Source organism: Falco rusticolus, chromosome 2 (genome assembly GCF_015220075.1).
Source record: "Falco rusticolus isolate bFalRus1 chromosome 2, bFalRus1.pri, whole genome shotgun sequence".
NCBI classification, from domain to species: domain Eukaryota; kingdom Metazoa; phylum Chordata; class Aves; order Falconiformes; family Falconidae; genus Falco; species Falco rusticolus.
This window is the reverse complement of record NC_051188.1, coordinates 30,156,249-30,169,152: the sequence shown is the minus strand read 5'-3', so window position 1 is coordinate 30,169,152 and position 12,904 is coordinate 30,156,249. Positions and strand designations below refer to the sequence as shown.

Below are 12,904 nucleotides of genomic sequence, written 5' to 3'. Positions count from 1 at the left end.
CTCCAGCCTGTTTTGGTCCCTCTGGATGGCAGCATAACCCTTTCGCATGTGAGCCACTCTTCCCAGTTGTGTGTCACCCACAAACTTGCTAAGGGTGCACTCTGCCCCATCATCCAGATCGCTAGTGAAGATATTAGAGAGGGCTGGACCCAGCATTGACCCCTGGAATACACTGCTAGCTACTGGCCTCCAACTAAATTTCGTGCCACTGATCACCTCCCTCTGGGCCCAGCCACTCAGCCATTGGGGATTTCTCCATAATGGTGCCTTGTAGGCACTTCCTTGCTTACATGCAGGTGCTGGAAGTGGAAAGTTCTACCCAACACTGTCGTGGGAAGCAAGGTTAAAAGGAAGGAAAACACAAGCCACTCAGAATGAAAGACAGATGCAGAAAATCATAAGGTGAAAGGCTTTGAGAAAGCTGTTTGTATTTGAAAATTTCAGAATCAGATAATTTCTAAAAATATTTAAGTAAAATTATTCATTTATGCAAATGCATTAACCCAGGAAGAGCCAAAAACTAAAAACAAACATCCAGTATGAAGACTTTCTTTACAATAAAAATTCTTCTAGGAAGTATATTAAATATGACAAGAGGGGAAAAAAAGCATCTCACAATTTATATTCAAGGGCATCACATTTTAGAACAATGTCTTAGCCATTAATCATTTACAAACGATTCACAAAGAAATTAAATATGCTATTCCATAAGAGAATAATGTAATTTACAGTTTAGATGTAAGGCTTCACCATAACATCTCATACCCTTCACCTGGCTCTTTGCATACCCAAGTTGAGTGATCTGTACTTACTCTCCTGCCGGAGCAACACAGCACGGTGGTCCTCAAAAACACAGGTAGTGTTCAGGTTTACTTTGGAAGGTTAAAGAAAAAAAGTATTACTAGTAAGCTTCACAATAAAAGCAAATGAAAAGCTAGGAGAAATAGATTAAGTTATATTTGCTAGTCCTAGGATTCAGGGAATGGAATAAATTACACCTTGTGAAAAAAAAGTATCTAGCTACTAGTTATGCCATCATATTATTAGTCATTGTGCACAACTGGGACACCACAACTCCAAATCACAGACCAGAAACACAGTGCTTCCTTTAAACAAAGTACGTAACTTCTGTATGAAAAAAGTTGGGGAAAAAACCATGAGAAGTATCCATCTCCATAGCTATCATATGCATAAGAACTATTTGCTTTAGAGAGCTCCAGTTTATTCAAAACACTGAACGTAATACTGATGACAATAACATCCCTTAGTCTCCTTAGGGATCAAGTACAAATCAGAGAAAAACCCTGTCCCAAAACACTCAATTTCAATCACAAAACATTGTCAGAAATCTCGTATTTGCAACACAGTTACCTGGTGTTGCAGTTAACATATTAATTCTGCAGACAACAGTCACAAGTACTTACTAAAAATACAGATATGTTTCCTAAAAGTAAAGTGAAGCTTTATTTAGATGACAAAGCTTTTATAATAGTGCACGGTGCAAATTTTCAGTATGAAGACATTCAGAAGATTTGCTGCTCAAAGAGGATCTTTTCAAACCCTGGTGGAGGTGTGTGATAAAATTCACTGAACTGACAATCCAGAATGGCACTGTCATCAACTGCAGAAAAGAACCAAACAGAGGGAATTAGATAAGGAATACTTACAGTTTGATCCTCTATTACACCATCTTACTAGATTATATACTATGCTCAAACCATGAAGAATATTCTCAAACACATCCACTACATACATACAATACAATTAAAAGAAATCTCTTCAACAAATTTGCTAAAGCCCTACACATGACGGCAAATCATCTCTCTCTTCTGTTGTTTACTTTAGTTGGTAATTGTCCTTGGTGAAGTCAATGAGAACACTACCTCTGACTTCACTGGGAGTGTTAGCAGGGCTTCAGGTAATTCCCTCCAAATCTTCTCCTCCATTTCTCTGGAAATCTACAGATTAAGGACACTACCAGATACATGCTGAAGGGCTGTCACCTCCTCAGCTGCGTACCTTTCTGTCCACTTCCTCATTCTGCTGGAGTGTCAGCTATCTGCAATGACTTCTCTGGAGGTTTACAAGGTTTCAGATGTCTGCAGTGGTTGGTGTCAGACCATCTGTTTTAGCGTATGCTCCAAAAAGAGCTTCTTTGACTGCCTCTAAGTTGGAAGTTAATGATTTTTTACAATACTTCTCCCAGTTTTAGAGCCCTTGCATAATCTGAGACACAAGTGTTACTACCTTCAATGTAGAATACAAACAACAAACTGCTGAGCATTTTCAGAGCAAAGCTTTCATGTACTGCATTAGCAAACTGAAATACCCAACCAGTCAGAAAAGCCAGGTATCTTTCAAAGACAACTTCCAAGACAAACCTGGTACTCTAGCAACATCAGGTGAAAACAGAAAAGCTTCATCTCCATATTTTGGTTTGGAATTTAGATATCTGAGAGCCAAGGTAGGAATTTTTCCCTCCTAGGCTCAGATAAAACTCCTATCAGTGTATCTGTACAGTTCTGTAGTACTTACGCAGTGTTTGTATCTCAGTTCCGCAAGAGCGCCCAAGGTATAGCTGCTGTAGGGAACAACCTTTAAGTCCGTTTTTCTGTTTTACGTTCTCAAGCTTGACACCGTGTTTGCCTGCTCTATCATGATTCTTTTAAAAAGATACCTACAGTTGCAGTTTGAATTATGGACAGGGTAAATGCTTAAGAAACTCTTTTCTCTATGGTAAAATCCCTTCTCATGGCTAGAAGTTCACATTAAATTAAGGACATTTATAGTTTATACCAAGTAAGTACCACACGAAAGCAATTTGCAGGCTTCAATTGTTATAGCTACATGTAGGAGACTTGATAATTATGACGAAATTATGCCTGCTTGTGGAAGATGACAATAAGAGCCTGGCAATAAAAAAGTCACTGCATTCCTCAGGCACAGAACTTCTTTAGTCAGAGAAAAAGACGATTTACAGTAGGCTAACATGCCACCAAATGTTTTCTGAAAGCAACGTGTATTCTTCATGTTATGTAACACTATTTCCAAAATATAGGGAAGATGCAACAATCAACTATCACACAGCAGCTCTCCTCCCGCTGCTCAGGAAGCTTTTGGCACCAGGAGATCCTGCAGTGCTACAGGGCAGCCACTGTCTGCCACAACATTTTACCAGCGCCATCACGTGGCCTAAGAACACATCACAGTATGACTATGTAAAACAATTGCCACTCTAGTAGCTTAGAAAGCTGTAATTTGTCAGCTACATTTATAGGCTTCAGAGGCTCTACAACACATATATAATATTTTCTTCCCGTTCATAAAACTCAGTATTACAAATTTATCAAGATATAAACGGAAACATGCCAACAGTTCATTAGGAACCAACCACGAAATGAAACAATTATCCACATCATATAGCTAATGGTATCTCAAGAGCAAAACGATTTTGCAAGAAGCTACTGCTTAGATGAAGCTCACACAGGAATAAACTGGACATGGGTTAGGTATAATACTGGGAATCCAATGAGCAGTTATCATTTGCTGGAAATTACAGGCCAGCCCAGGGTGTAGTGTTGATTATGCACTGAGCCAAGGGCAATGCTGCCTTTCAGATGAGATGTTAAACAGAATTCTAACTACTTGGGAACTCCAAAACGATCACCAAGTTCTGGAAGAGTAAATCATTAACACATGTCTTGGCCAAATTCCACCTTCCATAATTCATCAATTGTTCCTTAAACTGCCTATGCAGGGATTAATTGGATATGGTATTTGTTTCTTGTTCAAAACTGCTGTGTTGTATTGATGGTTGCTGGCACAACAGCTACCACAACTGCTGAGTTTCAGAATTGGGCACCAATTTCATACGGCAGCAAAGAGCTGTACCACTATATAGCAAAAGCAGGAATACATTAAAGTTATGACTTCCATAATAAAATATAAACAGCAATTCAGTATCTACTTGTATTTAACACTGAATGCATTTATAAAGTATGTGAAATTAACAGGCATAAATACCAAGCTTCAGAGATAAATCAGATTAGCCCACAAGTCTACATAAGTTTGAATTTGTTGTTTTTCTTTTTCTCATCTGTTTCACAGGTTTTTCACCTTGCAATTTTTAGACCAAGTGCAGTAACTGCCCAGCTGGTTGGATGCAGACACTGTAAGCTGTCAGTAAACAGCACTTCTTTTCACCATTAAGCATTAAAAATTAGATGAAAATATACTTTTGTATTTTCATGCAATTTGTACATTTGGCAAAATGTAGTTGCCAAAAATAAATGATTGACGCGTCTTCCATTTAAGCAAGAATACATAGCTCACAAGACAGACTTGGTACAAAAATACCGTCCATACTGTGAAACAGTGAAAATCTCTGACTTACCATAGACCACTGGATAGACAGTCCCTCGGATTCCTGAAGCTGGACAATGCATGTTCTTCCCATTTAAATATACATTTAATTCTACATGGTCGTATGTAATACCCTACAAAGTACAGAAAATTAACAAAAAAGCATCAACAAGTTTATACATGTAAGATTGCTACTTAATTTAGCTTTCTTAGCCACAGGCAAATTTTAACACCATTACGCAAACCACAGCATCCTAGAAAACCTCACTTGAAATATTCCTGCAAAGGACTAGAAGTTAATAAATGACCGGTAACATTTGTATTTTCAAATAGTCAGGATTCCTTAACGCTCATACAATTTGGATGCATCACAGTACTGCACACTGCATCCTACCAAGTTTAGAAAACAAATTTCCAAACTACTCTTCACCATGTTAAAGAAACACAAAGTTTATCATGATTTTAAATATTAAGCAGTTTGCAGTCTTCTTGTTTATACCTCCTCATGGAAATAAACTTAATTCAGAGCGTCACTATTTATTAAAGTTATATGTCCATACTTCCATATGGAAACCTCTCTCAGGTCATTCACTCTGCCAGCAGCAACAGACCATGGTTTCATACAGAATGCCATAAATATGCTGACTGCAGTGCAGAAAGCAAATGCTAACAAGGTAATAAGTTACTTATTTGTTAGCTAAATCATTTTTCTCACTGTTTTGGTATGGCTGAGTGTGACAATTTGTGCTGTCATTCAGTACTTCAGCAACCTAATGGCAGAACAAAATAAATTGAAACTTTTGAAAACTGGGGAGTTAGAAGTAACACATCAGCTACTTTTTTGTGAGTAGTTGAAGCTGTTCAGATGACACAGGTTGACCAAACCCTGAAACAGTCTGCAACTGTCCAAAAAAACAATTTCAGAAGGGGATTAGAAAAATAATAATAGTACCTGAGGGCAAAGGATGGAGTAGTCAACCTTAGCTCTTTGGGGCTTCTAAAGATGAAATTTCTAACCGCTGTTACATAGAGGCAAGGTTACCCAGCAAGAAAAAGTAGTGATGATAAATGGTCTCAATTTTGTTGCATTGCTCCCATGTATTTTTGAAAATACATCTCTAACAGGACATTAAGAAAATTACAGGAATAAAACACAACCCTTTGAACAAAGTCACTTAAAGATGTTTTGAGAAACCTGGAATAGTAAGATACCAAAAAATCTTAAGATTCTCCATTTGTTCTCAATTCTTAAATAATTTTCCCAGTGAGCATTACTCCCCTTCCCCACTTACTAACTCTCCTTCCCTACAAAAGTTTGACTAAAAATACAATTCATTTCTCATCCAGGACCTGTCTTTGCTCAGCTCTGTCCTTCTAATCATTAACCAGTTAGCTACAGGATCTTGAGCTCCGCTGGGTATGGTGCATAGCTATGTAATGCATTCCAAGACATTATTTGTTCAGGGAGGTCCTATCTCAAACAGTGTAGGATCCTTGTTGTGGGAGTTATCCGTCAGGCAGATACTGCAACCAAGCATGAGAGGCTACTTTTCAAACATTGGTGAAGTCTCTTCCTCATTCAGAAACGTATCAATGCTGAGAATGAAGTCCACAGATATGCAGGCTGCTGATCCATTCAAACACAACAGGAGTTGGTATCAGCACTTTCCAAACTGGGAGATGCAAACTGAACAATTTGACTGAAACAGTCAGCCTGACCACAGAGTTGTAAATAAGAGGAATCCAGGGGAGTAAAGAAGGCTTAAGAAACTCACCACCACATCACCCTCCTGAGGAAGGTTGTTTGCTGGTAGTCTATTTTTCTCCTCATTATTATAGTAGAGAGCTCCATCATTTCTCATCACCAGGCTATGGACATCTCGACCAAGCGGAATTTGATTCAAGTTTGCTTTCTGGGTTGCAACTCCAATACCCCAAATCCCTAAAACGTGCCATTAACAGGGCAAGAAAAAAAACATTAGTTTGAAGACTATTTTACTGAAGCAGAATAGCATAAAGAATGTGTTTTTAGCTAGTGCCATAGCAGTACTAGTAGTAAGTATCTCTTGGAAATACCAAGACTATTGTGGGTTATCCCTGCTAGGAAGCTAAGCACCACCCAGCCATTCACTCGCTTCCCCCACAGGCCCAGTGGGACAGAGGAAGAGGAAAGGAAAAGTAAACCCAAGAAAACCTGTGGGTAAAGACAGAAAGTGCTTAATTAGCAAAGGAGAAAACTTCAGAAAACTTTCCAATAGTCAGGGTGACCCCACAGATGATCCCTAATAGACTGTGCAGGGACACTTCTGGGAATTGAAGTTTTAACTTAAGTGATCTACAGTTCTCCTGCCTTGGGGCACAGGAATAAAGACACGGCTCATAGGGACCAGGAGTATCAATTTCCTGTGTTTCTCAAGTATAAGAACATGGATATTGTATCTGTGTGAATAATGACCATGTATGAACAACAGCTGTGGGGGATTCTTCCCCCAACATAAAGGATACCGAAATGGTCAAGTTAAGACTGATCTGGGGTTTACATATAGTTCAAAACTAAACAACCAGTTTGACTGCAAAGTGTTTTGGACAGATTTGTGTTCATGCTGCCTGCACTCCAATTCAACTGAACGCAAACAACCCTTACCCAAAAAGCACCAGCTTCACGCTCCAGCTGGTATCATATGGCCTGTCTCTGGACTAACACTTCTCTTCTTTCCCTAAGTGTGTAAGTGTGTAGGGATATAGGTGGAGGGAAGAAGAGCTTCATTTTCACAGTGTATGTTGTTTTTAAAAATGCATGTCTGATTTTTCATGTTAGAATACCGGCAAAACTGGAGTGCACTCTACTACTGAAGCTGACTATTAGTAAAAGTATAATGCTTCCAAATTTCATTCACTTTCAGCTGCTTTGCATTATATTTGTGCAAAACAAATAAAACAGGGTGTTGAAAGACTCCTCCTGATAAGGCAGTGTCAGAGTAAGTGCCACACTTACTTGATTTGAACAGCAAAGTTTAACACAAGGAGTGTTACCCTTGCTTGGGCAAACACAGTGCATATTAAAAGCAAATGAAGGTAGACAAATAGCTACAAATATTGCTGGATAAACTGCATTGCTTAAAAAAAACCCAACTTCATACCTACAGTGTTTTATGTGGTCATAAGCATTTATTTACAAAAAAACTTTCCTACAATATGCTAACTGAAAAACATGCACATAACAGCATACAAAATAATACAGTGGTTTAGTATTTCCACTCCCTTAGTAATATACTTACCACTCTCAAATATTTAAGAGCCACAATTAAAAAAATATATTAATTTCCTTCTACACAATGACACCTATAAAACTCTCCGATGTTCACAAGTTCAAGGATGAAATTAGAAAGATGCATGTGCTCGGTATTTGAGATATGACCACCAGCAGACAATCTGACATACCTTCCAAGTTTAAAGTTGTACATTTTTGCTGACTAACCTGTGGACTGGATTTTAAACTCAAAATAGCTCTTGTTCTGATGCAAAGGTGCATTGGCCAAGCAGCCTCCTGTGCCACATATTCTTCTGCCATTTTTAACAATGACAACATCTGTCCCTGCAAGAAGAAAAAAACCCCGCAAAATATCAAAATATTTTTAGAAGTCCAGAAGCAGACTTTAACAGTCCTAAACATTGAGAACAGTTTTTGTTCTTTCTGCCCCAAGTAAGAGCTTCATTAGTCTGTTGAGAATGATGATGACAGGTGACACTTTGAAGTAAGAAAAGCAAAGCTGTTTACAGGCCAGTTCATCTTTCAGATAGGGTTTATTAATTTTAAATCTATACACTGCTCTAATTTAGCCTCTTGCATTTTATGGCTCCATGTCAATTACAACCTTTGCTCAACCACATCAGAAGCATAACTTACAATTCAGTCAGAAAGGGTTCACTGCGAGACCACAGCCCTGTACCCTGTCTCTACGCACTGGAGAAAAAATGTTCGGCAAAGGGAAGGAAAGACACATTGGGTAGAAACTTTTGATGGAATTGAAAGGTGTTTAATTATTCCCTGAAAAAATCCTTTTATTAGAAACATGCCTACCAATACAGGGAGAAAAAAATCCTTTGCTAAGTCTTCCTCCTCCAGTGGAAGACTTCATCTTTAGGCCCTGTTGTCATGGTCAAGATCATGAGACACAGTCAAAACCCACTGATAAAACCGAATAAAAACAGACTAGCAATTGTGCTTGAGCACTAGATTCTGGTTCAACCACACTGCTTTCCTCCTAGCTCTTTCCCTGGCTCTGCTGCAGCTGGCCCAGACCACTTCTCTGCTCCACAAAGCCCAGGCACGGTTTTGTGGATAGCTCGTCCTGAGGATGACACTCGAAGAGCGGTATGGACAAGGCGCTGTATGGCTCGGCTCCCTCTGAGCCTTCATCGCCAGGACTCACCTCCCCTGCTCGGAGCCACCATCCCTCGCCTCAGCTGACCGACACCCGCGGCGTCCCTCAGACACCCCCCGACACTGAGCCACACCTCCCCACGCTCATTCTGCGTCAACAGAATTTAAACCAAAAGGACATTTCTTTTCCTGAAAACTGCCAAATCCTTCTAAAGAAGCAGTCAAAAAGCGACTTTGCCAGCGCGTTTCACCGAGGAGAGGATAAACTCCAGGGGCAGGCGCACATTCCCCCCGGGCAGGCAGGGCTACACCGTATGAAACCCGTCAGCTCCGCCTTCAAGCCTCCCTCCCACAGCGCCCGGGGACGCGCACCCCCGCCCGCCCCTCACGGGCGACCCCCTGCCGCGCCCCGGGGCTGCGGCCTCCCCGCGGGGAGGCGCCCGCGCCGCCGCCGCCCCTCAGCCTCCGCCCGCCCCCCGGCCCCGGCCTGGCACGGGTGGGCTGGCGGCGGGGGGAGGGCAGCCGGGCCGCCCCGCTTACCCATGCGCTGCGTGTCGAGATGCACCGCCGGCATCTCCTTCAGCGGGATGTGGCCGGCGCCTCCATCCCTGCACCACGAGAAGCAGCAGAACACGGAGGCGGCCATGACTGGCCGGAGCCCGCCGCGCCGCGCAGACGCAACGGCGGGCGGCGGGGCAGGCGGGGGGCGCGGGCGGGCACAGCGCCCCCTGGCGGGCGGGAGGTGGAGCCGCGCGGCGGAGCGGGGGGCGCCCCGGCCCCGCTGCCCGCCCCGGCGCGACGTGGCGGGGGGCGGTGGGACATGGCGGGCAGCGCCCTGTGGCGCGCCGCTCGGCCCCGGGCGTGTCGTGAAACCGAGTACGGTCTCAAAAGAAAATCACATTAAAACCCCATCTTCCCTCAGGAAGTGAAAATTTAAATTAAAACGAGAGCAGCCGGAAACCTGCGCCTTCTCCGGAGCTGAGGAGCTGGGTCTGAACGTGGTGGTGGCCTGAGGCGGCGGCGTGCTCGGCCGGCAGCGCGCAGCCACAGAAAGGACAATACACGTGTATATATTTTTATATAAAAGGGAAAATTTATGTACATACATATTTTAAAAAAAGGCGAAAGGGATCACGGTGGGCAGGTGGTAGGTATCACACCAACAAACTCCACAGTGCTGGGCCATGTGGGAAGAGACTCCTTTGTGGAAATTTACTGGTCAGTTATTCCTGGCTCCAAGTAACAAGGAACCTATTTATCTTCTGCCTTTTTTTTTTTTTCCCTTCCCCCTTGTTTTTTTTTAATTCTTTCTTGGAAAAGGCAGGAGAGACAGGGCTCCTTGAAGCAAAAGGTTCACGCAGCCGGGCCCAGCCAGGGTCTCTCCGCCTGCCCGCGCGGCGCCTGCTCCTTGTGGGTTGCCCTTTCTCCTCGTATTCCAGAGCTGTCCGGCTACTGAGTCTTAACTGAAGTTTTTGGATCCTGTTTGCTTACAGAGTATTTTCTAATCTGTTCAAAAGCTTTGGTAGAGTGTTTTCCTGATTTACTCAGGACCAGGCGAATCCTGCTGTAAAGAATGCTACAGTGAAAATCCAGCATCCTATTATTACCATTTTTTTGCAAAGCACACTTCAAGACCAGCTCTGTGTCCCTTTCATAGAGGCAGAATGCCACATAATTTAAAAAGCTGTGGCTTGACTCGTGGCCTTTGGGTTACGCAAGTGTTTCTTTGGCAAAAACCTTAGAGCTGTCCCTGCAGCACACAGCATCCAGAACAGGGGCCACAAACCGGGCTCCAACAAATATAGTAGTAAATAGTAATAACATGGCTATAGAAGCCCACCTGTACCTACTTCACATTTTTATTTATCTACAGAAAAATATCCAATAAATGCTGTGCCATGAACTGCTGCTCTAAAATATTTTGCAGACAGCAGATAATTTCAATACTTGTATTTAAAGGCTTATTTATCTGCCCACCAATTTGAGATTAAATGGTTTCTCATGATTTTCAGCTGGTGTCTTATTTTGTGGCATTTCACCTAGAAAGCCCTCTTAGCATTTTATTACAGTATATAATATGATGCAACTAATATAACCCATGCAGTACAAAGTTATTTGTTGGGGTGGGGTGTTTAAGGGGTTAAACAGATATTAAAAATCCCACGTTAGAAGAAATCTTCATAGCCAGAAATACTTTATTGGTCTGGATGGGCTGCATCAGTCACATCCTTTACTTGAAACATGAGGTGGAATGCTGTCTTTCTCAAAATTGTACCTAAACCCAATCTGATTTTAAGAGCAGCTTTAAAGTATGCTTCCTTTCTTTTATTGGACTTACTGTTACAGCCCATAAACATTTGGGGTCAAGAGCTCACTTCCTTAAAATATGCCAAATGGGATTAGTCTTGAACTTCTAAGAAGTAAATATTAGATGGAAACTGATGTTTGTTTATTTTGTACAGAGGGCATCGTGATTCTCCTTGGTAGCTTGTTGTTCACATAATTAGTCCCATTTAAGTCACTGCGGGATTTTTATTGTCTGTCACACGCTGTGGGTTTATTACAGTAAATGCTAAAAGACAAATGTTAATATAGTTAAAAAAAAATAAAAGAAAGCAACTCAGAAAAAGATTCAACCTCCAAATGATTCCCCATCTCATTTTTTTTCTCTGAGCCCCAGTGAGTCCCTTCTTCCCCAAAATGAGCACTGGGAATACAAACACATCTCACCACATGAAGTCAGCTTTGCCAGATCAGTTGAACTCGAGGGGATGGGGCTTTGGGGAGCAGTGGTTGGAGCTGGGAGCTTCCTGCCAGTTTCCTGCTCCGCTAATTTCTTTACTTGAGAGGCTGGCTTTACAGGCCAACAGACTGCACCACGTGTTGGGTGAAGTGCACGCCACAGCTTGGGAAAGTTCCTGGCGCTGCTTTGGAGCACGTTGACTCCAGTGGCTATGTGCTTGGCAGGCAGGAAGCCTCAGGGGACCAAGGTCAGTGCAGCTCTCCTCCCTGCGCCCATCTTGCCTCCCTCCAGGTGCAGAAAGTGCCTGCTGAGCACCTGACAAACAGCTGGTGACAGCTCGGTGTCACAATGGGTTGTGCAGGAACAGCAGCAAAGATGTACTCATGCCCTGAGCGAAGGCTTTGGCACCAGACAAAATCAAGCAGATAATGCTGGTCTGGTGGAAGTAAGGCAAAAGTCATCTGGTCAGCTGGTAAGAAACATGGCTTATTCGTATGCTTTTCTTAGAGAGTGAGGTGAGTGATTGCAGCAGGATAGTGCTGTATTTGTAAATGTGCTTGTCAGCCTGTTCAGAGATATTCGAACACTAATGTTTTTACAGTGCACAAAGAACTGCCCCAAGAAAATGAAGATTGGGCTCCAATATTTAGAACTAGAATCATGCTTGGTAATGAAGGGTTAATTCAGCTTTTGCCTTTCTTGAAAGTGCATTTCTTTCACTGGGGAGGCCAAGTATTTAGGACCCTCCCACAGTGGAAGGAAAATTAATGCTCAGCATGCCTAAACATGTTTGTTGCTCTGGGGTTTTAACTTTGTTTCCTTGAACAGTAGCAGCAGAGACATTTTGTCTGGGAACCATGTTAGAACAGGAAAATGACCAGTCCCATCCATTTCACAAATGCAAATGTATTTGGAGGTCCTGCTGAAAGAAAATGATGGTCGTTGACTTGTTTTCTTCTCTAGCTCAGGGTTTCCTTCACAAAATACCACTATCTCTCATTAGCCCTGCAAAGTAGATATACTGGCTGCAGACAAGTATGTTTCAGAAAGATTCCCTGATACCGCCAAATCCATGGGAGGGAGGGGAGCTCTCTCCCGTTGTTACAGCATGTAACACAACACAACTAATCAGTTCTCAGAAATACAATTCCTGTTTGCCCGGCTAGTAAAAACTGCTGGAACTTGCTTCTCTGCTGCCACAAGCTTTGTGGAGGCATTTACACCTGTGAAAGCCAATTTAAAAAGTAGTTATTAAATATGCTGGAATGGATTTAGTAACGTCTCCATGCAACTTGCACAGAAGTAAATGATGGTGCAGGACTGGAAAATCAAGGTTTGTTTATTGAAAGCAGTCCTTCCACTCCCAGGGTCAGGCCTGTGGTTTGGAAGATGATACAGACAAGGTCTCAGATGAA

At 42.3% G+C, this 12,904-nt stretch overlaps 1 protein-coding gene across 1 annotated transcript; it reads right to left on the bottom strand.

Moving 5' to 3' along the window:
• Positions 1–398: 398 nt before the first annotated feature.
• Positions 399–9,451, bottom strand: SPRYD7 (SPRY domain containing 7). Its single transcript, XM_037375960.1, has 5 exons — positions 9,287–9,451; positions 7,841–7,957; positions 6,138–6,304; positions 4,394–4,496; positions 399–1,621 (listed from the first exon to the last, which is right to left on the bottom strand). Exons 1-5 carry the CDS (start codon positions 9,390–9,392, stop codon positions 1,524–1,526), a joined length of 591 nt encoding a protein of 196 aa, XP_037231857.1. The 5' UTR covers positions 9,393–9,451; the 3' UTR covers positions 399–1,523.
• Positions 9,452–12,904: the final 3,453 nt, after the last annotated feature.

Coding starts and splice junctions, on each gene's coding strand:
- SPRYD7 (XM_037375960.1), bottom strand. CDS start 9,392: ATGGCCGCCTCCGTGTTCTGCTGCTTCTCGTGGTGCAGGGATGGAGGC. Junction 7,958..9,286: donor TCTCGACACGCAGCGCATGG/GTAAGCGGGGCG, acceptor TTCTTCTTGCAG/GGACAGATGTTGTCATTGTT. Junction 1,622..4,393: donor TGTCTATCCAGTGGTCTATG/GTAAGTCAGAGA, acceptor TCTTTTCTGCAG/TTGATGACAGTGCCATTCTG.